Source organism: Hirundo rustica, chromosome 17 (assembly GCF_015227805.2).
Source record: "Hirundo rustica isolate bHirRus1 chromosome 17, bHirRus1.pri.v3, whole genome shotgun sequence".
Classification (NCBI taxonomy): Eukaryota; Metazoa; Chordata; class Aves; order Passeriformes; family Hirundinidae; genus Hirundo; species Hirundo rustica.
The window spans coordinates 11,557,134-11,583,775 of NC_053466.1; the positions used below are offsets into that span (position 1 = coordinate 11,557,134).

The 26,642-nt window shown below is 42.8% G+C and overlaps 1 protein-coding gene across 3 annotated transcripts; it reads right to left on the reverse strand.

Annotated features, from left to right (window-relative positions):
- Positions 1-221: 221 nt before the first annotated feature.
- Positions 222-26,557, reverse strand: MED15 (mediator complex subunit 15). Of its 3 annotated transcripts, none has more exons than XM_058422857.1 (18): positions 26,436-26,557; positions 21,547-21,634; positions 20,367-20,418; positions 19,877-19,906; positions 18,519-18,734; positions 17,757-18,019; positions 16,116-16,499; positions 14,997-15,089; positions 10,028-10,147; positions 5,212-5,354; positions 4,796-4,923; positions 3,793-3,927; positions 3,321-3,384; positions 3,092-3,158; positions 2,487-2,647; positions 2,147-2,313; positions 1,914-2,012; positions 222-1,768 (listed from the first exon to the last, which is right to left on the reverse strand). In XM_058422857.1, the coding sequence occupies exons 1-18, from the start codon at positions 26,501-26,503 to the stop codon at positions 1,635-1,637; spliced, it is 2,412 nt and encodes an 803-aa protein (XP_058278840.1). In that variant the 5' UTR covers positions 26,504-26,557; the 3' UTR covers positions 222-1,634. The 3 variants fall into 3 exon arrangements, with proteins under 3 accessions (XP_058278840.1, XP_058278839.1, XP_058278841.1); XM_058422856.1 differs by having other exon boundaries at positions 222-1,771; XM_058422858.1 differs by lacking the exon at positions 10,028-10,147 and having other exon boundaries at positions 222-1,771.
- Between the last annotated feature and the right edge of the window lie 85 nt (positions 26,558-26,642).

Genomic DNA, 26,642 nt, shown 5'->3' on the forward strand with positions numbered 1-26,642 from the left:
AGCCATGAGTATTTATAAAACTGCAGTCACGCCACAGGTAGATCCCATCACGAAGTCTTGACCAGTTCTCCCAGTTCACTAAGGACAGGAAGGATGTGGTGAATGAGACAGAGCCATTTATGATTTGGCCCCTGCCCTTCAAAGCCAGTGAGTTTTCACTCTCCACAGAACACAGTAACCCTCATCCCACGGTATCTTAACATGGGAAGAGCAGTACAATGTCAGCATCCAACACAGGAATAATAATAAATTTATTACAGTAGAAACAAACAGATACTGCAATAGCTCATGTACAAAATACTGACAGCATTCTGCTGCCTCAGTCAGTGCTTACTAAGTACCCACATTTAAAAACATCCTAAAACTGATGACACCACCTGGATTTACAGAGGTCACAGCAATTTCTTGACAGTACTGTAAGAGAGCCCAGCTACTCTTTAGGTTTGCTGCACAATACAGAGAGAGATGGGGCAGGATATAATTGGAAGATACTGGAAATTCTCCTGCACCAGGAACTTAAGAAGGAGCATCTTAGACACATGGGGGAATATGAAAAATGCATTAAATTAGAGTTACTTGTGGTGAATGTCTTCATTCAAAGTGCCTTAGGAGAGCTGCTGCCCATCACTGTTCAAGGCACGAGGGATTTGTTGTCAGTTCCACTCCTGAGATGTTGGGTTTTGCCTTTTTTATTTAAACAAACTGATGTAGCATAGAAACATTTTCAGAGCACTGACTTAACTCCCACTGGAAGCCAGATGCCTCAGAAAGACTCTTAAAAGAAGAAATGTAGCTACAACCCTGCTGGATTGATTTGTGTCACTTGGCCTTGGTACTGTTGGTTTCCCCCCCATCTTTATGTACACATTTACTGAATTTATAGAGGAAGTCTGTGCACATTGGGATCTCTTCTTTCTCATCAGCCATACTCTTTTGGAGTGAGAAACTTGGTCCATAAAACCAAAAACCGTTTATACAAAGTTGCATTTAAAATAAGCTATAAAAGGTTTTATAAAATGAAACCTTTTTTGCTCTGTTTGGTTCTACATTCCCACCCCCAAGTATAATTATTCAAATTTATCTCATGTATTTGAGGGATACCTTAAAAGGATGGAATTTATCCCATCTCTGGGCAAAGCTTATAGGCAAAAAGATTTCCTGCACCCACTGGGAAGGTTGCAAGCACATTTGAGTTGCAGCTCATTTATTTCTGGGGCAGTATCAGGTCACAAAACATACAGGGTGAAAGAAATACTGGCACTGAGCAAATTTTGAAGCAAATTAGGACATTTTTCCCTGCCCCCTCTTATACCAGACTCCCTGATGGAAGTCCACAAATAATTTCTTCTCTAAGAAGACAATAAAAACTCCTCCTAAATACAGTCTTGAGAACCATATATACACATTTTGTATATCTGAAAACGCTGGCAAAAGTCCACAGAGGCAGAAGATAGAAAGCATGAAAGCTAAGTCTAACATCAGGTTCTCTACTGAACCTGACAACCTAGAAACAAAACAACGTAAGGCTTCTTTCTTCTGAAGTAACCTCCCCACACTGTGGTTTTCCAGTGGCATGTGGAAGAGGCCAGCTGTTGGGAGCTTCTTTCTGGTTTCCTGATTTCAGAGGCGAGCTGTTACGCAGCAGACAGACAGGCCTGACGAATGCTTTGTGCCCAGGTGTTCAGGAGAGCTGTGACTGAATGCTTGTCTGGGAGCTGCAATAGTTTGGAAGTCATGTATCGATACACTGACTGCAAAAAGGGGTTGGCTGCTGGAGAAAAAAGAGGTAACAGATAAAGGAGGCTGTCATAAAAATCGCATTGAAAGCATTAAAATAAAAGAGCAACATTAGGTGTTGACAATTCCCCACTACTGCCACATGCCCAAGAAATGCCATGGCAGCATCCTCATACCATACTGCCTGGGGTTCTTTATCCACAGAGGGCTCTGATCTGGGTAGTCTGCTGGAACACTGAGCTGGAGTGGTGGGACATTGGGAAGATTCTTGTCATCTGAAAGGGAAACACACTTCCATCAGAGCAGAGCATCTCTTGCCAGACAGGAGTCTTTTTGTGCATAATTGAGCTTGATTTCTGGCCTGTGAGGAATGAGGAACCAGACTGCACATCTCCCCCTTTCTTCTTACCTAGCTTGCATATGAGATGAACTGTGCCATTATTACTACAGTGTGAAGGGTCCAGGTTCACCAGGAATTTAGGATTTAATCTTGCAACTTCTCCTTGTAAGACATTTGGTATGGTCTGTCTTTCATCCTCTTCGTATTTCCGCTTTCGAGGGGAAGCGATGGGAGCCCTGCGTAAAACAGGGACCAGGTGAAAACGCGCTCACGCTGTACTCACTCGATATTTCACATGAAAGAAGCAAAGCTCCAGGTGACCCCCATCCATCACCCCAGCTGTTCTTGTCACAGTTTCTGCAGGGACGTTTTTCCCCAGCTGCCGAGCTCTGGGGGCCGTGGTACGTACGTGATGGGCTGGCCGTGAATGGCCGTCATGGCCGGCATGAACGTCCGGTACAGGGAATGGTTGAACACCGGGGAGCGGATGTTGGCCAGAACAGCGTCCAAAAGGGGCTGACACAAGTACTGCTGCTTGGTAGGGGGCACTGGGGGAGGCGGTGGAGTAGGCTGAAACACAACAGAAGCCCCCTTTGGCTTTAATCAACACCAAAAATAGAAGTATCTACCGTTGATTTCTGAAAAATTTTATAGCGGTAAACTCGCAAGGCGCGAAATGCAAATGATTCTCAAAATGGTATATAGTAACATTATGGGAGGAGGTAAGGCAAAAAAAACAGTTTTGGTTTAGGAAGGCTGTCCTGAAATCAGCCACAGCCCAAAGAAAGAATGATTCAAGTCTTGGCACAGAGCACAAGAAATTGAAAGTTCAGTTTAAAGACACATACAGGTGACTTAGATGAAGCCCATTTTTTCCTGTTTTCTTGTTTTGTCCAACCTTATTTAAAATTTTAACAGCATGAGTAATAAAAACTGCAAAAAATGATCCTGCCAAGTCTCAAGACCTTTTGGAATGAGCTGCTTATCTCTGCTGGCACAAAGCATTACACATACCACTGCCATGTCATTTTTCAGCTTCTCCAGAGCAATTTCACATTTCTGCAGCGTCTTCAGGGGGCACCTGTGGAAGAGGAGAAACTTCACCCTGGGAATGAAATTTCCAAAATTGGAAATTTCCAAACACCAAAGCTGAGGTGTTTCTGCTCGCTGAGCCCCAGCAACAGCTGGGCTGGGTGCTGAACACATTTCTGGAATAGCTGGGAAAACTGACAGGAGAAGTTACCGTTTTGAGGGGTCGGTCAGGATATCCAGGAGACTTTTCATTTTACTCAGGTCCTTCTTCCGATCTGTAACAGTGTGAGAAACACAGAGATGGACTACAAGAACACCTTCTGTTCTTGCAGGCAGAAATACAGCACACTGTCAACAATGAAACCAGCAAGAAGCAATATTAAAGAAACTAGTGAGGATTAAAGACCGTTCATCTAATGCTAAGTATATCCAAAGCATGAATTCTACATGGTTCAAAACCATCAATAGTAAAAAAAAAAATAAACTGATGAGAATTTAAGGATAAGGATTTTGCCCACTCCTCACACTAAAATCTTTAGTTAGAAGCACGAAAGAACAGCTAACTTTCTCTGACATTTTTAATCCCTGGAAAATAAATCACCACAAAAGACAAAGTATTGCTGCTTTCAGCAGATAAGAGAGCTGACACAGATAAATGCATGGCCAAATACAGGAAGCCTCACCTTCATTTTTATCTATTTTATTGATCATCCTCCGGAGTGGCTCAATGTATTTTGATAGTTGTTTGAGTTTTTCCAGATACTGTTGCTCCTCTGACTGACCAGAACTGGCTGGACTCATGACAGAATTTGGATTTCCTGGCAAAAAGGAAGACTGCATGTCACAGGGTGATAGAAGATACTGCAGAACATTATTCTCACATTTCAGAATCTTGATCTGAAATGTGGCACTCTCAAAGTGTAGCTCCTGTCAAATATCCAAATCCACAACTGGATGCCCTCCATAGTTCAGGTGCTTGCCCAATCCTCTGATCTTTGTGTAGAAATAACATCTTCTATGGGCAGAACAGCAATTCCCACTTATTACATTTTTTCCTGCAAAGTACCAAAGTTCCATATACCCATTTTCTAGGTCTTTATTTTGCATTCACTCTGATGCTTTAAACACAAAATAAACACAACAAATCCACAGCACTTTTTGTTAAGTGGGTCCTTTCCTATCTGCAGAGCACACAACACTGGTATGAGAAGGAGCCAGTGTGTCACAGGATCACAAACTGCTTATTGTGTCTGCAGGGAAGTGCAAAGGGCCAGAGCAGACCTGGGAAGGGGTCCTGGAGCAAAGCAGCCTGGGATTAACTGGTTATGTCCTTTACAACCGCACAGAGTCACTAAGGGTTCCTTCCTGTTGGAACTAAGGAATCATTACGCCTCCATAAACTTGCTCCATTAAATTATCATTCTTTTTTTCAAAGACTGAGGAAGCTGGAAAAACCCATTACCTAGTTCAGTGATGAGAAAAGAGGTTTCAATTGATTTTGATTTGGGAAACCAAGCTGTTGTGTTTTGTGGTGTATGTGACATGTTCACTACCTGCAATGCCAGCTGCTATGTAGAGCTCTTGGAGGTTTCCAGTGGGCCAAAAATAACAGGTTCCCAGGAACTATTACCATTACCAAAACATAATTCAACCCATGGTGCGCAGTACAGCTCTCAGATCGTTTACCTGGAGTGTTTAAAGGACCTGGGGATGGGACACTGAAGTTCTGAGGTGTTCGTGCAGCTGCTGGGCTCTGTGATGGCTGTGGAGATGGACTGGGGAGAAAGCTGCTGGGTGATGGAGCAGGGCCAGAGCTGAAAAATAAACATAAAATTAAACCTGCCAGGATCTGACAAGGAAGGATCATCAGCCTTTAAGCAGGTAAGATCTTAGTAAGCAGCATCATGGCAGTCTGTAGTTCTGCCTTGGTGAGATTTCACACACAGATTCCTTACATAAAATGCGACTTTTCGGAGTGAACCTGTGCTCTCAGTGGCATTAGAATTCATTCACCTCAATGGAAACAGAGACTGCTGAATGTCTGTGCAAAGCTCAGGCTTAGGGCAGTACCAGCAGTGCTCAGAAGTCGCAGTGGGGCTCACCTGACGTTGGAGTTTGGCTGAGACGTTGGCTGGCCGGGCTGAGGCGACGGCTGCGGCTGCGGCGGCGGAGGCATCGACTGCGGCGTCTGAGCTTGCTGCACGGGAGATGGGGATGACATCATGGTGATATTGTTCTGGCTCACCTGGAACGGGGGAAAGGATGCCATCAATAACAACCAAGGGGAGCAGAGGATGGGAACCTAACTACAAGGCTTTACCTGGGGAGAGAAGTGCATCCTCAGGCCTACAAGAAATGAAAGCATTAGTTTCCTTTCTCCCCCATAGGGACACTCCCACCTGTGTCGCTCTTGAAGCTCTCAGGGCTGTAAATCTTAACAACTTCAGCAGAAATGACCATTAAAACTGCACATACAGCTTGAATTAACTGTATAATAATTATTTTTTTCTGCCCAACCCATCATGTTGCAATTAAAATATTCGAAGTGCCATGTGAAAAAACCTGTACTTTATTAAAACTAAAGAAAAGCAGGAAGAAAATACATTTCCCACTTGATAATTAGAGTTAAAACCCCCTCCTTATTTAGACATTTTAATTACAGTCTTCAAAGGTCTGTCAGACTCAACTGCAGCTTCTCAACTGGTTTTCTTTAGGAAAAGGGAAGAAAAAAATTAGGTAAGCCAAATCACCAACACTTTGTTTAAGTATTGAGTTCTGAAAATGTGGGTGGAGGTAGAAACTCCAAACTGAATGTCTGGGTGGAAAAAAAAACGAAGTAGCTTTCTGACCTTTGGAGAATGATGAGGTGTGCCTGAAGGAGAAAAAGGCAAACAAGAGCAATTCCAGAACAGCACCAAACTCTGGGTAACAACTGAGTTCATTCTGTACACTCCACAGTGCCAGAGCCAGATAACACTTAAATTTGAGCAACTTCTCACATGTGTTCTAATACACATTTTTCCTCTCAATCACTTAAAACCAAACAAGAAAACCTGTGCAATGGCAGAGGCATGGGAGAGTAATGCAGATATTACGTGATCACATCTGTTTAAGGCACATGCAGAGCTCTTATGACTTGAGGCCATAAATAAGTACATACAAAGATAAATGGAATTAGCTTGCAGAGGCAATATATTGTGGTTTATTAACCCATGTGTCCATTCTGTAAGTCACTGATTAGCATCTTTGAATTAACAACTCTCAAAGTTCCAGTAAATCCACAAGTCCCAGGCACGTGACAGGCACTGCAAATTGGTGCTGCCCTTCACTCTCTTGTTAAATATCCGTCAAAATAATCCAGTCGTATCCAGAGGACATGATATTTAGCACATTGGAAAGTACTGCATTGTGTGCTTTTGCATGGGCACACTGACTACAACAGGAAAAGCTTTGCTTGGATTATCACACTGCAGCTGTGCAAAAGGTCCTCCTCCCCCCAGAAAAGGCACAAACAATCCCCAGCTCAGTGCAGAACTACACAGCTCAAAGATACTAGTTTATCATCCATTACAGAATAGTTCAGAACCAAATGCAGCCTGACATATTATGATTTTTTTTACAATCTTCAGTAGCCCCAGTACCTTTGCAACCTCTCACACAAAGGTAATGCAAGTGAGGATGAAATGATACAATATCTTCCCTTGCTCCATAATCAACAACCACTGAGCCTGTGCTTCCTGTTCTCCAAAGGAGTGGATTCTTTAGCAGCGTGTCTCTCCTCAACAGCTGGAAAAGCCTTTCTGAGACTGAAAAGCACAGACAGCAGGCAGCTCACCATGTTTGAAAGGAAGCTAGGATGGACACTGCAAAAAGCATTCCCTGATTCTCCACGAGTCTATTTAATGTGCTATTGACAGCAAGGGATTTAGAACTTACCCATCTGGATACTGCACCCAATTTTCACCAAGTCAGACTGAGACCACTCGGAGTGGTTCATCACTTCCTGAAAATCAGGCCCCTTGTTAAGTGTCTCAAGTTGGTTACAAAAAATTCACTTCTGAACACTTAAATCCTTCTGTTTTGGGAAGGAAGTAGAAAGATTTCATTAGGTTTTCTGCCACATTTAAGTTTCTGTATGTACTTCAGTACCAAGGACATTATTTACATTAATTTACAAATACTGCAGAAAAGTGAAGAAAAGGATATGCAGCAGTTACTGTGCACATAAGCACTGGATGGAGTGAATTTTTTTGCACTACCTCTCCTCATTCAAATACTTGCACAGGCAAACAGATTTGCTCCTTTCCAGGTTTGCTCTCTGCTAGCTTCATTTCAGAACAGCAAAGGCCAATGTCTGATAGTAAGCAAAACTGACATTTTCAAAAACATGCATTCAGAAGTGTGCAGCTCTGAACTTACTGCCTTGGTTTTCTTTGACAGCAATTCATTTGCTGCGTCATTTCAGACGTCTTTCTACAGAACAGATCTTTTAAAGAGGATTTCAGATTTACCTTTCTACATTGTTTGCAGGATACGGATTAAGATTGTAACTATTTAAAGAAATTTCAGTTTCTAGGGAATGCTCTTTGCAGATGACTCTGAGTAAAAAGAAGGCTTAAAAAAAATCCCAAATAAACACACCATAAACATACCTATGAACCCAAAAGACAAAAAAACCCTCCTCTCTGGAGTTTTAACTCCACTGAATTCATTCAGCTCCAGAGTTAAGCCATGGTTACTGATCATTTGTATACCCTGCATCTTCAACAGATACAAGGAAATCCAACTATACATTTTCTCACTGAGGGATATGAATTTCTGCACATAAAGCGTGTCCATGGATGGCCACTGCAGCCCACTGAGCATCAATTTGCTCTGTGACCCTACAGTGACCTGACCATGACACCATATTCTAATTTCCTGGAGTCTTGCCCAAAAGTTATTCAGGCCAGTATGATGAAAGTTTGCATTTACATCCACTAAATCAGAGCTATTTTTAGTGTTCAGAGCACACTGTCCTGGAAGATAAACCCAGCTGGGAGTTCTGTCTCCAGTTTGCTGAGTCTCAGGCACAGAACAGCACTCAGGAGATAAGGCTGGTGAGGGCTCTCAGTTCTCTCTGGCAAATCAGAACACCAGGTGATTGAGGAATATGACATCATATCAATAATTTTTTTATTTGTTTTGTTTGAAAAGACTGTAATAAGCAAAAAAACCCAACCAAACAAATAAACTCACTGGACAATCAATGAGTGCTGTGATAGAAAAGGACAGACTGTTTTGTCACATGGGATAAAAATAAATAGCCACCAGCTACTGATATCACATCTGGTCCTTCTGTTGAAAAGCATTCTTCAGTGCAACACCAAGATTCTCTTCCAAAGAGAAAACACACCCTGAACTACCTATCACCACATCTACATGGATTTGGATACTACAGTCAGGGAGAGGACATGCTCTTAAATGAGTGATTAATAATCACATCTCTGCTACAGTCCTTTACTGCTATTGAGAACCGCTGAAGGGCTCTGATGACAAGGAAGCTATACCCAACAGACAATAGTAGTTTAGCATTTCATTAGATTAAGAGGCGTAAAAGACAGCATTTCTAATTTCTAATCTACCTAGAACCTGAACAAAATGTTTTGGCAGACAATACTAGAGATTCGTGCCGGTCCAGAGCTATCAAGTATTTGGCAGGTCAGACTGCCTTCAAAACGTGTTTCCAGCCACCAGTAAACCATGAGTAAACAGTAACTCACTCACTCATCCCAGCACCTGCTTCGGAGCCATTTTCACTACAATCACTGCTCATGAAAAATTTCTCTTCTTCTTCTGCTTTGACCCGTTGTTCAGCCTTCTACATCCCTTTGACAATCCTTGGCATGCCACTGAGAACACCTCCTGATGAGCAGTTCACTTGTGTCAGGAACCAAACCCTCAGTAACAGTGCTGAAAGATCACCCTGACACTGAATGCCTGAGCTAGAAGTCTTTTGCTACGAGTCAAATATTAAATATAATCAAAATTAGTATTTAAATATCCATGGGAAGGCCTCAAATATTGTGGATATTTCAAATGGGAGCTGATTATCCCAGTATCTATTAACTGCCACGCTGACCAAAGGACAAAGTAAACTTCCCTCTGACTCCCCAGCTATGGCTGGGGTTTGTGTCAGGTAACATATACACATTGTCCTGGACTGAAATCACCATCCATCTTCAACCAGAAACGACTAAAGATGTGTTTGTCTAGGACTGCAGAATCTTTCTGGCCACTGTCACTACCTTTGCAAACTCCTGAGCAGAAATGAAGTGCTCTGACCTCATGCATTTTCCAGCAACAGCTGCATAGGAGCTGCCAGCCTGCCTACACAGGCTCTTCTCTATGCAGGTACAAGTGGAATCCTCCTGGCAGTTCCTCCTACACGACCATGAAAGAAAAGAACAGCTCCGATTTTTCTGGGTCCCTGGTACCATGCCAGGAAGCCGATCAAACTGGAACAAGCCAAGTTTACTGATAACACAAGGAGCACTTGTACAGAGCATGAACACACCAAGCAAGGTCCTGGACACAACTCGGCCAGGCACGCTGCAGCGCTGACTCGCAACACTCAGAAATGCACCTTTAATTGGAGACCTGAATCAATTCCGACCATGGAAAAGTTTTAAATGTTAAAACAAAGCTCTATCCCAGTCTTAAAAACGCTTTATTTGATATCCCGAGCTCTCAGAAAACCTATTACTTAAAATGAAAAAGGATCCGTACAACACACAGCCTAAACAGACCAAGGCTTGAGTAACACCAGCAAGTTCATTGTTTGATGCAAAAGCATCCCCTCGCTCGAAGGCAGCGCTAGAGACCCAGGCAGCGAGGCTTTGCACGAGCGCTGACACAAGCGTGTGACCCAGTAAATACCTGTGGCATTTGCTGTCCGCCCAAGGGGATGGAGCTTGGTGGTGTAGCAGACACCGCGGTGGTAGGCGGGAACCGTGGTCTGATTTGCATCCCACCTCGGGCCATAGGTGCGGTGATCATCTTTGAGGACAGAGGGACAACAGACAAAAGTAATCGCAAAACAAGAAATGCAGTGCACTGGCAGGATGAGAAGCACATGCAGCCTCCAGGAAGTGGGGAGGGGGAGCATGAAGGGAAGGTTAGTGAGCTTTTCTCGAAAGGTTAACCTAACGTGCTGGCTTGGAAATCAAACTCTGTTTTTATTCCTTCTATCTATTTCCAGAGAGCACCTAATGAACTCCTGGTATCCTGAGAGGGCCGAGATGCAGACTCAGATTCGTGGGTCAAGGGTTGACTATCCTGTCATTTCCATTTCCTGCATCTTTCCTGACATCTTGAACTTGTAAGTGTTGGAAATAAGTGCTCTAAGACTGCTCTCAGGAACACTCCATATGAGCAGCTCCGTAATGCCAGAGGTTTCTGATGTGCTTTCCCCACTGTGGGCTCCAAGGGTTTAGCAGCACTGACCAATGCCCCCGCTACAGGACATTTTGTCCAACAGCAGCTGTCGGTACAATGCTCCACAGTGAGCAAATGTCACACCAGCATAACAATGCCAAAGACAACAAAAAGGACTTCCAGGTTTGAAAAATCTATTTCCTTCCTTTTATGACCCACACAATAAGTCAAGCATACCTTTTTAATTATCTTAATTTTGACAAATACCTATTCCTCTACTACTAAGGTGTGCTAAATTATTCTGAGCCCATGATCTTTCTCAAGCCTATTCATGCTTTTTGATTCTCCAGCTGTATAGAGTGAGTACACCCTAAAGTACAATCATTTAGGGTAAATGATAAAGGTTAGCATTAGAATATTTTTTTATTTTGAAATAGTATTAGGACTATGCTGCTCTGCAGTGTCTCAAAGTACCTTTCAGAACCATCACCCTGCAAGAGCCACACAGATTTAATTTTTTATATCTGTATAGCCCTCTGCTACTTTCAATTTGATATTACACCACCTACTGAGAATGTACAACAAATATAGACTATATTTGAGACAGCATTCAGGTAGCTTTGGCAGATTCAAAGATTCTTTATTTATTTATTAAAGATTATTTATTTATTTAAAGATTACTTCTCAGTAAAAGAGGTTCTGTTTGGGATTTCAAAGATCAACAGTAAAGTTCCCTGGGCTACCTTTTTTTCCTAGCTTACATGTAACCAAGGAACCTACACAACCCTAATTAACCTAAGAGATAATGGAGTCTCCTTCCCGTAAATGGTTTGGGGCACTCCTGCTCGGTGTTTATGTAAATGGACTGAAGCAGCCAGCAACACATCTCTACAGAGTCAAAGAATGCATGTGCTTACAATTGTTAAAAATAAATAAAATTAAATACAACATAGCAAGACTGAAAAAGGAAAGCAATAACTGATAAAGAAAACAGTGTCAAAATTCAGCACAGCTGTTAGTTCACAACATCAGAGCAATGCAGTCCCTTTCCATCCAGGCAAAGAGGGATGGTCAGAGACAGGATTTCAAAAGGGAACAAATGAGAGCGCCTCAGACATCACACACACATGCACACGTGCACACACAGCATGCAGCAGCTGCCACGAGCAAACACAACATCCCAGCACTGCCACAAAGCACAGGTGGATGCTACAAAGTGCAGTGAAGAGCTACAGTATCAACATGAGAGCTGGTGAAGCAACATAACCCTAACAAAACCAAAAAAAAAGGGGGAAATTGCTGAGGGGGGGAGGAATACATCCTTTCAGGCACAATCACCCCATCTTAGACCCTCGTGAATGCACACAGATCTCTGGAGGGTGTGGAATCCCAGGCATGTTAGGGTGACCCACATGTCCCATCCTGGCCATGTTTCTGAAGCCACTCCACCAAAATGTGAGGATTTAGATTATTTCCACTGAAGCTATTAGAAGAATATTCACAGGTTAAGTGTCTAGCAAACCACTGGAGAACACCAGCATGACAAAGTCCAATTCAAAGGCTTTCAGCTGTTTGTAGAATTGTGGTTGGTCAAACGAGTGCACAAGCATTCAATTTTGGGTTAAGGGTTTTTGTATTTTTTGAAATGTGTGCTTTGGAAAGGAAATACATATATAAAATGACACCAATTCCACTCACTTAACAAAAGTAATCTGTTTTCTCCCATTCTCCAGCACATTTATATTTACAAAACCCATGACCCTTTCACAAAGGAGTCAGGAAAGGGGGTTCCAAAGAAGTATGTCCATAAAGGAGTTAACTCTTCTCATGAAATAAGAACACAACCAGAAATATTTAAGTATTTTTGAAAAATATTTTAACTGAACACTTATCTTCCTCCACAAGTGAAATTGATTCTTACGAGGTAAAGTTCCAGACTCTGCAAATTGAGATAAATCAGAGAGCAAGAAGAGGATGCAAACTTACTCCCTCCAAAATAAGGTACAAAACCCATTATTTGACAAAAATGACGTGGAATAGAACAAATAGAATCCAGAACCTGCAACCTTCTTTTTACCTAACACCCAAACATTCAGCATTCCATAAATACACAGCTTCTGGTGAGCACGTGTACGTACAGTGCCACTGCAGTAAAGGCAGCGCCGGTTTTCAGTCAGCATCAGCCATTCTGCATTCTGAGCACCTGAAGGAATTGCACCAGAACAGTGACTTAACTCCACTAACACCGAACTGCAGTTGATTACAGATCTTTTTCCTTGGTGCAGCGAGCATTTTGTGTAGGTCTTTGGTTGCCAGGACACTATTGCTATGAGCTTCCCTGTGAGTTGCATGCTCACAAGGACTAGAGCAGGGTAACATTGACCTGGGTGGTGTCTTTATAACCTCCGAGAAAAACTTCTCACACGAATCCATGTTTAAACCTGGGACTGCTTTTACTTTTAGGTAGGAAGGATTTACAGTAGCTTTAAGGAAAAGGAAAAATGCAGAGATAGCAAGCAAAATTCCCAGTTTGAAAGCCCTTAAAGACTAAGTATAAATGTAACAAGCAAAGATTAGGATAGGGTCTGTTTATAAGAAAAGCTTCCCTGAACCAAATAAATAAATCAAAGCAGATTTATTAAAAATTATCCTGAAAAATCTAGTAAATAGAAACCAAAAATCTAGTGTAAAAAGAGACTTCTTAAAGTAAAGATAATCCTTATACACTCTCAACACTGAAGCTGCACTGTAATATTATATACAGCCAAAATCTTAAAACTATTATATACAGAAAATATTTAGACAAGTACAAGAAACCCATTTAGTTATTGGACTTCATAGTGGTGAATTTTAGCAGACACATCTTGCAAAGGCATTACATAAGTGGAGTAATGCCCGTATATGGAATATTCCAAACTCCATATGTGGTAGATAAAGAGCAATCCCCAAGTTTACTACACAGGAATGGCTAAAGCTGCAATACAAAACTGTCTGTCAACCATGTAATCACCCAAAGCCTTTCAAATGCACTGTGCTGTTAAGCCACTGGCACATGGAGTCACTATAGGGGCAAGAACACTAAATTGACTCTATGTAAACACAATCCACCTGCTTCAGAGTTGAGAAGAGCACCATTAAAGTTAGTAACAAGTGAAAAGCCCAGCGTCTCCCTCCAGTCAGCCTAAGTCCCTGCAGCTCCCACCTGGAAATTATTTAAGAACCAAACAAGTTTTAATTCACATTTCAACTGCTGGAAGAGAATTCTGCATTGCTGCCAGCGCTGTCCCAAGCGTACTTACCACTGCTCAGCTTTTACACCCTGTGTACATTGACACAAGCCAAAGGAGCAATTCAGAGACAGAGCTGGGCCACACCAACAAGGATGTGGCCACGTCATGGTACAAGACACTATCCCTGATACAAGCCTGGGACGTGTACACTGAAGAAGCAATTGCTATCACAGTCCATATAAAAAGCTTCTTACTGAATCTATAAAATTACTTGTGCACTGAATGGAAAATGGTGCTTGAAAAACATGGAATGTCTGGGTACACAAAAAGAATTCTGCCATTAGTTCTAGTCAGTTTCATCTCTCTGCCCCTCTCTCCATCTACAGAGCGGTGATATTTGTACTTACCCATGACTGTAAAATGCCTCAATATGAAACACTACAGAGGGAAGCCACAAAAGACTTTCATATTCTTGTGGGAAATGGGTAAGAGGTTCAGCTTCAAGCCATTCCCCATTTTTTTCCCCATGTCTCCATACCAGACACACATCAAGAAACAACCACTGGGGCTGCAGGTGTATTGCAGGATAAAAAAACCACGTTAGACAACAAGCTTTCACCCAGCACTTTTCTTTTTTTAATGTAACTCTGCACTTGTGACACACGCCATTTGCTCTGCACAAGTCACACCCAGAACAAGAGCATCTAGATCTACTGCCCATTTCACTCAGAAGAATGAAAGATGAAAGGACTGGAAGGGGAGTGCAGAGACATTTCATCATCTATACTATTGTTTTATAGTCAATACATGAAGATGGAAGGTAAATCACAAGTGATTAAAGAAAGCAGGCAAAGATTCACAGTACAGAAATCAGTTTACACAACAAAGCAGTCACCTAAAAGAGTTTAATGAAAGAAGAGGTGACACACTCCAGGTACCAACAGTCAGACTTGTAGTGTGCCCACAGGAGATCACCTCACTCATGTGCATTCCTGTGTCAACACTCGGACCTCCTCGGGACAGAGAGCATGCACAGAGAGGTTGGCAATGAAATCCTGCCTCTGACTCCAGGAAAAAGGAAAAACAGCAGAGAAGACCATATCCCCTTTTTACCAAGATGACCAAAGGAGATGACCAAAGTCAGAGCCCTTCAGAAACCACCAGAAACCCAACTCCATGCTCATCTCTAGCATGCACTTGCCACAGGCCTGCGACCTGTGACACTGGCCCTGGGCCCTTACCTGCCCTGAAGCTCCCATCTGAGCAGCCTGGGCCTGAGCTGCCTGCACTGCTGCTGCTGCCTGCTGCTGCTGCTGGACCAGCTGAGCTCTTACCTAGAGAAAGAGAACAAAACCCACAGTAAACGTACATACCTGAGTAGGGAATGACACTTCTGTTTCAACTGCATTGGCTATTCTCATCAAAAAGGGTATTAAAACTTAAGTTTCTGAGGGTTTTTTTTCTGAAAACAAGTTCCCATGTTTAAAACATTTAGAATAGTTTTCCCACAGACTGCACACTCAATTCAACAACTTCTTACCTGTACTAGCAGGTCTTATATACAATAAGAGATACTTTCTTGCAAGCCTAGCAATGACCAGCATTTCAAATGTTCATAAATTCATTACATCTGTCAGTGTGACAATCATGACATTTAACTACTCCTAGCTTAGCTGGTAGGAGCATGAAGTGGAGGAACCAACTCATCCATTTCTGGAGTGTGGCTGACACTCCTCCCCAGTAAGGCCCAAGGAAAACAGCCCTGAGCTTTGGCTCGACAGCAACCTATGCAGTCCAGATAAAAATGCCAGGGACACTTCAAAACGCTGCACCATTAAGAGGATGACCCAGCAAGAGACTTAACAGAATAAAACTACTGTCTTGTCCATCTTCCCTTCAAGGCAAGGACAAACAGCATATTAAACTGTGATCCAAAACTCCCAACAAAGTCAGCATGGCAGAGAGCTAACACTGGCTGCAGCCTAGAACACTTCAAAGTACTTGCTCATGCTCTAGAAAAGCAAACCGCACAGAGGTCATTTTTCTTTAACCAGAGTATGTTTCTTTTTCTTTTTTACACTTGGCCATTCAAGAGTGAGACAAGAAATTACTTATTTAAATATCAGCTGCATGAATGGTTTTCACAGATTTCCAGAACTCCCACCCATCGGCACAAAACTGTTCTCTACTGCCAGGCCCAAAATAAAAACCTTTAAACACCTGCTACTCCTAACTTGCTAACTGCAGAGCTCTTAACAAGCTATGGTTTTCCTACTTCATTATTAGCAAAAATCAGATATATATTTTATTTCCCTAGATGGTCATAGCAAATCAACAATCAGCTGGTCACTAGTCCTTACCTGCATAGCTTTTAGCTGCTGTGGTGTGAGAGTAACAGGCATAACCTGACTGGGAATTTGTCCTGAGATTGCCTGAGGTTGAGACACCATGGGCTGGGGTTGAGGCTGGGATTGTGGTGGAAGTTGAGACTGCTGTGCCTGAGCAACCTGTTGTTGTTGTTGCTGCTGCTGTTGCTGCTGTTGTTGCTGCTGCATCTGTTGCATCTGCTGTTGCATGACTTGTTGAGGCGGCTGCTGCTGTATCTGTTGTTGTGGTATTTGCTGCTGCTGTTGCTGCTGCTGCTGTTGCTGCTGCTGCTGTTGTGCCTGCATGACCTGTGCTGCCTGCAGCTGCTGCATTTGAGCAATCCGCTGGAGCTGCTGCTGCTGCTGTTGCTGCTGGATCTGAAAGCAGGAAAAGCCAGGATGTTAAAGCTTCCAGCAGTGCGACAGCAGGCTTACTTCTACAGCATAAACCAAAAGTAAACAGAATCCTAATACATCAGATTGATGGTTTAAGCCCAAAAGGAAAGCCCAACCTTTTTATCCACTTATCCTAAATGGTGCTATACCTGTATTTCCACATTAAAAAGGTGTAACTATTAAAAAAAAAGGTGAAGTCCATCAGCTTCTCTGGTACAAATGGGCTCAGATACAGTTTTTCAAATGTAATCACCCTTTACCAAAACCTGCACAAGAATATGACAGCTGAAGTTTCCTCATCTGCTTTTGTGCCTAAAGATGAGATAGATATATATATATATATACACATACATACATATATATACACAATTTTAAAGTAGCAACACATTATTCACACAACGACAAACCAGCCACTATTGCTAGAGTAATTCAAGTGCTGCTCTTTCCCAATGTCTGTCAGAATGAAAGACTATCCTGACATTCATAAAGACACAAAGATTTTAATTCCCTATTGCTATGACAGAAGAAAGCAACAAAACATCTGTAAAGCCTTTCCTCTAGCACGTTAATATACTGCTGTCAATTAACTTGCCAACCTAACCTGAAGCCCTACCCTAAAGTGGAAATGTGTTAGTAACAGGCAGAGCTGATACTTCCACACAAGCCAAGCCTCACTTGACTGATTGTCTTAGGTTGCAATGCAAGATGTAACCAAAAGTGTGTGCTCTCTTACCAGCTGTCAAACCAGCTGAGGCAGTGTTCTTATCTCTCCCAGGACCCCTCCTCCCTGCAGGGGATATCTGCTGTTAATGGGCCATCCAGGCTCACTGCAGGGCTGATACAATTCCATCATCCCATTGGGAGATGCTCCACCCAGGGGAGAAGCCCAGCACTCCTACCTGGATAAAATCTCAGACTTGGAACACCAGGACAGCCTGTTTGCACTGGATTGTCAGAGGAAGATTGGACCTTCAGAGGAAAACTACACCCTTCTAAAGGACCATCTCTGCTTCAATAGAACCACATCTGTCACTGCAGGAGGACTGCAGCCACCATTTAATTGGACTGCTACCAACACCTTGACCAACAGGGTGTCAGGCTGTATTCAGACTCTGTCAGGGGTTTTGTACTACTGCATTTTATTTTAATTTTCCTACTAAATTGTAGTTCTGACTTGAGATCTCCCACCGGTTTGCACAGCTGATCACCACATTTGCCACTGTAGCTGTTTGTCATCACCTGCTGCTGGTTCTGCTGCTGCTGCATCTGCAGTTTCAGCATGTGCTGCTGCTGCTGCTGGACAGCCTGCAACTGCTGCTGTTGCTGCTGCTGCTGCGCCACCGCAGCGGCCGCCGCCTGCTGCTGCTGCACCTGGAACTGCTGCTGCATGGCTGACTGCTGGGCCTGGAACTGCTGCTGCTGCTGCAGGGCCACCTGCTGCTGCTGGAATTGCTGCTGCTGCTGCTGTTGCTGCTGGGCTATCTGCTGAAGCTGAAGCTGGGCTAAAGAGAAGATAAACTGTACTTAAAACATGATACCAAATAATGTGAGATTAATTAACGTCCTTCCTTAGCAGTATATACTTTTGCTTCCTCAAATGGACAGGGCACATTACCAGCAGAATCAATTACACTTTGTACTACCAACCTGTAATTCACTCTGCCTCCATTGACTCAGCAACCTAAGAGTGAAAATGTGCAGGAAGAAATGCGCACCGAGGTCACCGTAACACAGAAAACATAGGAGAGCTCTACAAACAGTGTTCTGAAGTTGACATGATGGAAGAAGAATTTGCTCATACAACAGCTACACCGTTGTTGGCTATACTAAGGAAGACATTTATCCAATTGGGTAGCAGTACTTGAAATCAATTCTTTCCCCAGTTCACTTGGCTGATTTAGCCAGAAGTATGACATCTCTGCACCTTTTCCTTCAGGAAAGGACTTCTTACTGAAAAGCTGATCTAACAGCTTCAGTGGTTGAAGCAAACTGAACACTTACTCTGCTGAGTAGCTGCGGAGACACCAGGCATCCCGTGAGGGGCCATTCCTGAGGTTCCAGGAGGCTGCTGCTGCCCTGGGAGACTCATCTGCTGTGCCATTGGACCAAGGCCTGTCATCCCACTCATGGGTGCTCCCTGGGCTCGGGAAGCCATGCCCATCCCAGGCGCCCCTGCCGTGGGACCCCCAGTTAGATTCTGCAGGGCATTCATCGGATCTGCAAAGGAAACACACTCTGATATGCAGCCAGCTGTGCAATTGCTTCTCCAGAACCCTCTGCTCTCCATCATCCACTCTGATCTGGCAACTTCAGACCATGACTAGATCCAAAATACCCTGACTAACTCAGATTCACTGCCCTGCCTGTGAGACGAGGCTTCCAGCACATCTTTGCCTCTCTGTAAAGAGAGTAGAGATGATTCATAGTGCTCCAGTGTCGTGATGTTCCACACAGATTTTCAATACACCAGAGAAAAGGAACTTATTAGCCACCTCCAAATTAATATACAAGTCAAAACAAGCTGCCAACAAAACTCCATGAGGATATAAAGCTTTTAACCTCAAAAACCAAGTGAGTCCCACTGTGATCTTCCTCCTCAAGTCAGAGAAGCAATGCTCAGACCAGCGGACGTACTTTGCTATACAGTACCCCCTCTAACATCGCTGAATAAATTCAACGCCTTTCAAGACAGTTTTCATAATCTGAATCCTGGACACACAGGAAGTGAAGTTCAAGAGACAAAAACAGTTTAAGAGGTCAAAACACAACATGGAGTGCAGAAGCAATATTAACCAGGTACAGAACACACACCACCTCTTTCTTAAGAATCCTTATAAAATAATTTCCAGCAGCCTAGACTGTGTGTTAATTAATTACAGATTGCATATTTGCCCTACAGAGGTATAAAACCACAGGACCATACGATGTCCCTAACACCCACTGTAGTGAGAATTGGACAGAGGCAGAAGCCAGGATCAGGATCTAAGCTCACCAAATGACCCCACAAATGCCTCTGCTTCTGGGGCAACACCCGAGGAACCACAGCTGGCAACAGGCAGGAACCTGTGCTGCTCAGCAGATTATCTTCAATCACCCTCGTGCTTTCAGGAATCTTAGTGCTGTGAGCCAACAAAGGTACCAACAAGTCTGCTGTGTTACATCCAAAGCACTGGCCAAGCCTGACACCCTCATCACTCCAAGGATGTCCTGCTCCTCTTCCTTTACTCCAGCAGCACTTCATATCCCAGCTGGGGATACACAGATGCTTTATTCTTACTACACCACAGCCCTGATTTCTAAGCTGTTCTATTCAGAAATGGAGGGAAGGAAGAAAACAACAAGAAGGAAGGAACTCTTACCACTGACTGAGGCTTGAGATTTCTTATTGTCTGTAAAGAAAAAAACAATTAATCATCTTTGCTAATATTGTCACATTTGGATGTACTCTCTACAAGAAATATATTCACATCATAGTTTAAAAAATAAAATCCCCACTATCTACTGTAGCTCTAATAAAATACATTAATCTAAGCCAATCTGGTAATCAGAATGCCATATAAAAAATGGAAAGAAGCAAAGATATGGGAAAAATTAGGAAGGAGGAAAAGTAGCAAGTTTAAATAATTTCTCAAATACGTTTCAATTATAGAGGATGTGTAAAAGAAATATTATTTATAAATTAGGCATGCATACAACAGGAAAATGTTTAAAGCAACTTGTTAAGAATCACATGCAGAATCACTCATAAAATCCCTAACATCTACTTTATTTTTTTTTTTTTTTAAATGAGGATTCAGTGAGTAACCACAACTGAGAAGAAAAGAAAAGCAAAATCAAAAAATTACTTACGAATATCTCGGAAGTGGATAATAAGTCTGGCCACAAGAGAAAGATATTCCTCCTACAGGTCAAAAAGGAGTATTTTAGCATAAATGAAAACAGAATAACCATGAACTTTCTGGTTCTTCAGTATTCTTCCTCAACATACTGGATTTTCCTTTACAATGTGTGTGGGCTTTTCAGAGCAGTTCACTTCCAAGGAACAGTCTGTTTATTAACGAGGAATATTTCTACTAATACGTCATTGTGGTTGACAGTACAAGAACGCCAAGAAACCACAAAATTTGCTGTAAAGAACCTCCCTGACAGCCACATTTAACAGGACCATAATATGTAAACATTATAAACCAACACGCATTTTCCGCTTCTTGTCCGCTATAATTCCTTTTCTATAAGGACAGTACCTGCTTACTTGGCACACTGAATTATTTCAGTCCTTCAATTATGTCACATTAGTACTACAGGAACTCTTTCTAAAGCTAAATTCATGTTACAAAGACAAGTACATTAATAACTCGGAAAACTAACATGACAAGTGTCAGAAGCGAAAAGACAAATATTCTTCGAAATAATTTCTTAGTGTGCCTCGTAATTTGTAGGAAGCTGCAGAGGGCTGAGACAGTCTTCCTGCCCATGAAACGACTCACCAGGGAGGATGCCAGCAGTGGGTGCAGATTTGTGACATCAGCATTGCAACATTTTCACCAAGACAAGCTCTATTTCAAACATGGCTCGTTTGGAGACAGCAGCAGTATCCAATTTCTCACAACACAGCTCCAGGGAAGTTTATGATTTGATAAGAGTGCAGAATTGTACATTACAGCCAGACTTTCACAGAGACCATGGCTCTTCCATTGGGGTTATTCTTGACAGAGCCTTTTCATTGATATTTCATTGATATTTTTTTCTGATCCCCCAACTGGAATGACGCTACAATGTAGATAAAGGAAATTCTATGCAATTCACTATTCAGGTAAAAAAAGTGTTGTTCCATACATGCATGAAACACTGCAGCATCAGCAAAGCTGTCGTGCAGTAAGTCCAGTTTGATCACCTCAAGGTAAAAAAGCAGCACATATAACTTAAAAAACAACTCTGTATTCTTAAGTGCACTGGCTTTGCTATTTCTGCTATTTGTTACAAACTTCTTTTGACACCCAGTAATTTCTGGAAGCAAATAGAGATTTACCCTTGTTTTGGCCTTCATAAACACATGGCTCTCCATATCTTTGCTAGATTTATTATGGGCAACACCAGCTTTCCTCATAGCTTCATCACTGAAAAAAAGGAAGAGGAAAAAATAAGGCTGGGTATTAATTGAGGGTATTGCAAAATACTTCCTGTAGTTAGAAAGGTCTGTGAAACAGCTCTTTACCCCTCTTTCGTTTATAGGTTAAAAGCAAACAAAAAACCCAAATACTCCAAACAAAAAAATCCCCAAACCAAACCACTATCACATATTACTTAAAACTTCCACCCTTTAAAGTTTCTTCAAATAACAGAGAAAAAAGCCAACACAAATACTCTGCCAAAATTCAAGACCAACTAAACAAGTCATTATTTTTCTGCCTGATGTATTATTTTGACAAAATACCAGGACTTGTTTATTTGAGGAAAGCTGAATGACAGGATTAGTGTAATCCATGTTTGGCAAACAATGAGACTGAGCTTCCTAGCACCGGGATTTTCCAAAAGAATTCTCTAAACATAAGGTGGAAGAATAAAAGAAAACAAAACAAGGTTGCCTAAAGGCACGGAGGTTAACCAGGGAGTGAGGACAGTAAGTGGGAGCATGAGCAGGGCCAGGGAAGGGCAGAGGTGCAGAGGACAGGAGTGGAAAAGAAGGGGGATTGTCAGTACATCAAAGAGCAGCAACCAATTCAACTATGGAACATGCAAAGAAAGACGTCCTAAAACAAGGATTTCAGCCAGGTGAAGCCCTATTCCAATCCTCTAGGCACTGTCATTCTCCGAAACTTCCCTGCAAAACCTGTTGTTTTTTTTTTAAAGCAGCCTGGCAGTTACAGTGTAAATTCCACAAACAAGTGATCAGGAAATACTTTCACTTTGTAATTAACATATCAGAAAGTTATTTCTCAGTGACTGCCAGTGCATGAGCAGCTACCCTACGTTAAATATACAACAGGGCAGTGACCCCTGGAAGTTCCAGCCACTCTCAAGAGGCACTACTGTTTTCTTTCCCCTGAATGTCTATGACCTCCCATGCAGCAGGAACGGTGCTTGCACAAGAAGTAAATGGGTTCAGCTTTCTGAATTAACCCAGTGACAGTCTCAGAAGAGAAGGGCAGATGCTCCAGCCTTAAAATGCAGGAGCTTAGGCTGCCACAACTCACACCCTTACCTGGCAAACCAGCAGCTCACAGCTAAACTGCGGCAGTCTTGGACGCAGAACACAGTGGAATATTGTACCTGCTGGAAGGCTCTCGTGGGAACCTGTTTGTGGGGTCTGGCAAACACCAAAACAATGCTGCTTATGTATGAAGTTACTCAAACTGCAGCAGAATCTGAACACAATGTAGAGTAACTATTCCTCCATGGGCAAACAAGCCTTGAAGTCAAGTGCTCATAAAGGAGCTCTGCTGTGGAGGAAGAAGCTAGATCCAATTCTCTATTAATGAGTCCTTTTTTTCCCACTTTACTTTTTAGAAAGGCTGCCTCCAAATCCACACTGCTCTGAATCCTCCTTAACTCTCCAGTCCCAGTACAACGACAATGACTTTCATGTTGAGAGCACCAAAAACTGTGCAGGCAAAAAGAGAAGACAAAGATTGCACAGAGGCAAGTAAAGAAAGTAACATCTAAGTAGCACTTAGTGGATGTGATAGAGACAGTGCTTAATATGGTATCAGGAACTCAAAAAAAATCCACAGCAAAGAAATTACCAGCTTTTATATGGATAATTTTCTCTTGACATCATAGAGCATGAAAGATGTATTATTTTGACTACATCTACATTACTGAAAATGCAGCTCCAAGCTCTCCAAGTCCTATCTGTTAGCATTCCAATAAAGGTTTAGACTAGGAAGAAGCAAAAACACAACTTGTTCCTTGTTCACATACTTAACTGCCATCAACATAAAACCAGTTACATTAAAAGACTAGGGAAATCTGCTAAAAAAGTCATAGCTTTAGCACAGAGCACATTCCTTGCAGAACACCAACCCTACAAGACATTGGGAACTAGACGGACTCAACCAATTCAACCTTCATCTGCTTTGTAAGCACTTGGTAAATGTACCATCAGTAAATATATAGATGTGCACCAAAAATCTGCCTTTCTGATTGCATGCAGAACACTCAAAAGTTGTGGTTTCATAAGACAAAGAGCTCAACACAAGCACCAGCTTTAGGAATTCCCCCTCCACTCTCAAGAAGCTTGTTTCCAGCCCAAATATGTGCAACCTCTCACTCAGGCTAGCTGGTCTAACAGAAAAATCTTGCAGAACACGTTCTCCTTCAAAACTGCCCCAGCTCCCTACCCGCCATGACTCGTGAATCAGTTGTTACAGTGAAACACCAAGCAAAGGAGTTCCAGGCCAATACACAAAGTGAGTTACATCCCATTCCCACACTCAGCACAATTCCCTTCTAACACAGCTCAGGGCAGGAACCAGACACAACCACAGGCTGAGTTTACAGCCCAGATCAGACCTGTCCTTCAGGCAATACCAACATCTAAAAACACATCAAGGGAAGGCCTTTAGAGAGGAGACTCCCAAAGCACCAGTGTGTACTGGATCTCTGTAAGGGCCAGAATAAAGCGGTGCCCTGCAAGCAGAAGTGTATATCCACACTCCTACATCACTGCTGCCTCCTGGAACACCCTGGGAGAAGCCAAAGCTGCTTCTCAGCCTCAGTCATTGGAGCTCAGGCTTCCTCAAACTCGCAACAGTGTGGAAGATCTGCTTAGGCCTGCAGTCACAAAGAGCCTAATACTGGAAGAGGCTTCTCAGGACATCAAAAGCACTCTTCTCTCAAACTTCCACAACCAAATCATGCACATGGACCACTGACACATTCCTCAGGATACCCACTGCCCACCCTGAAATGTTCACTCACATAACATCATACCTGAAAAACAAAGCCAAAACCCAGAAAACTTAAACTCAGTGTTGTAATGAAAACCCAAGTATGGAATTGCAACAAATTAAGACACCTACATCCAGCAGCTATGAAGAGGCACTCAAGATGCTTTAGGTGAATGGTTTCATGTTTTTAATGTCCAAGACTAAGTGTTAACATTTATCTCAACAAGTATCACTTCTTGGTTGCAGGATGAACTGCAAGATGTACACACATCTAAGACTGTATTTCCCTAACTGCTCAGAAGAATCTTCCCACAGATTATAAAAACTTTCAGATGATTCACCAGATATTTAATTACCTCCCTCTTCCACCTACTATGTCAGTCTGTAATGACAAAGCTTGGAGCTTCTGGAAAGAAATAAGAACTTGTTGCATAGAGAGCTCAAGCTTTTTAGCAAGTGCATTGCTTTTATTTCTCATTCAACAACCTCTGCTTCTGGCTAGCTCCATCTTATTCCAAGTGCCACATGAAACCAGGTCAGGCTGTTTCTGGATATTTAACACACAGTAACAGCTTAAAAAAATCTGCTGCAGTCACTGTAACAACTCATCCCAGTCACCCCAGTAACAGTTTTCCTTGTTTTTTAAACAAGGCCATGAACACAAATATCTGATCCATACTGTAAAACTGGATGGAGCACAAGGAAGTGACAAAAAAAAGACAGTCCCTACATCTGTAATAAAAAGCACACTAATCATACAGAGACATCTGTGCACTTGTGTGAAAGAAAATAAAGAGAGGCCATTTATTACAAGTTTAGGATTACTGTCATCTCTTCATATGGCATTAATCTTAAAGATTTTTTGGTCATCAGCAGTAGTAATTTTTTAATCCCTTGTTGTACACTTCCATCGAAACATTTATGAGCACTGTTTGCTGCTCAGAGAAAAACATTGCAGTTTGCAGGGCAAATACAAACTCAAAGTTTTATTGTGTTGGGTTTGCATGTGTTTACTCGTGTTTATTTCCTCAAAGCTACACAGCATTCAAGGGAAGTTTTGTTTGCTTGTTTTGATGAAGCAGAAGAAGAACAGGAGAAGATGCAAGGGATTAATCTAATGAGATTGATGACTTTATAGAAAGTTTAGAAAGTGAAACATCAGTTGTGAGCACCAAGAAAGTCTGTACGGCTCTGACAAACACCATCATACTTCAATGAGTACTGCAACAGCTGAATTCTGGAACAGCACCCTAATTGTAGTAAACCCACAAATACTCAAACTACTTATATGTCATAAAAAACCAGTCCAGCTCCAGGTATTGATTGTTAAAATGAGCAAGAGAATAACAAGCTTTCAAAGTACACACGAATTAGCACTCCAACATTACTTTATAAACAACGAACAGTGTTTCCCTTCTGAGCTCACCACCTTGCACAGCGTAGAAGAGCCTTTCAAAACAAACAAACAAAAAAAGTCTGCAGAGAAGCAAATAAATTCAAGGGAAACAACTGTTTCACAAAGGAAAACTGAACAGGCAACAAGATGAACTTCACATTAAATCGGCACCATTTTTATTTCATATTTGCCCCCAGAAGTCAGGCGCATGCCCTTAACAGTGATTTTCAGAGGACCGAATATGCCAAATTTCACAACATCATGGACAGGGGCAAAATCAAAGCCCTAAAACAGACGGTGTCAAGCAGGGTAGGAAGACGATATTGCTGGAGCAAAGGAAAGTGAAAGAGAGGGAGGATCGGAAAAATCAAGTCAAAGAACAGTCCCGGTTACCCTCGCACAGGGTCTGAGCAAATCCTGGTAAGGAGGCCGCCTCAGGAGAGGGTCCCCCTTAGGAGAGGAAACACCGGGGACCGGGCACGAACCCAGGCAGCCGGGGGAGGCCCGGAAAGCCTTGCAGAGGAGCGGACACAGGCGGGACACGGCCCCACGGGCGGGACACGGCCGCGGGGGCGGCAGGAGACGAGGCCCGCGAGCGGCCTACCCAGCAGCGAGCCCGCGGCTCTCACTCACATCTGGCTGACGAGCTTCTGGCGGAAGTTGGTGCTGCGCCAGTCAGTCTCGGGCCCGGTCACGTCCATGGCCGCCACCGGGAGCGCCTCCCGCCGCCGCCTCCCGCCGCTGCCCTGGGCCTCCGCCGCGGAACCGCCGCGCCGCCGCTTCCGGCGCGCGAGGGATCGCGGGAAATGAAGTACCAGCGCCAACACCGCCAACTCCCGC

Coding starts and splice junctions, on each gene's coding strand:
- MED15 (XM_058422856.1), bottom strand. CDS start 26,503: ATGGACGTGACCGGGCCCGAGACTGACTGGCGCAGCACCAACTTCCGC. Junction 19,907..20,366: donor TATCCACTTCCGAGATATTC/GTAAGTAATTTT, acceptor TTTTCTTTACAG/ACAATAAGAAATCTCAAGCC. Junction 2,648..3,091: donor TGAAAAATGACATGGCAGTG/GTATGTGTAATG, acceptor GTTGTGTTTCAG/CCTACTCCACCGCCTCCCCC.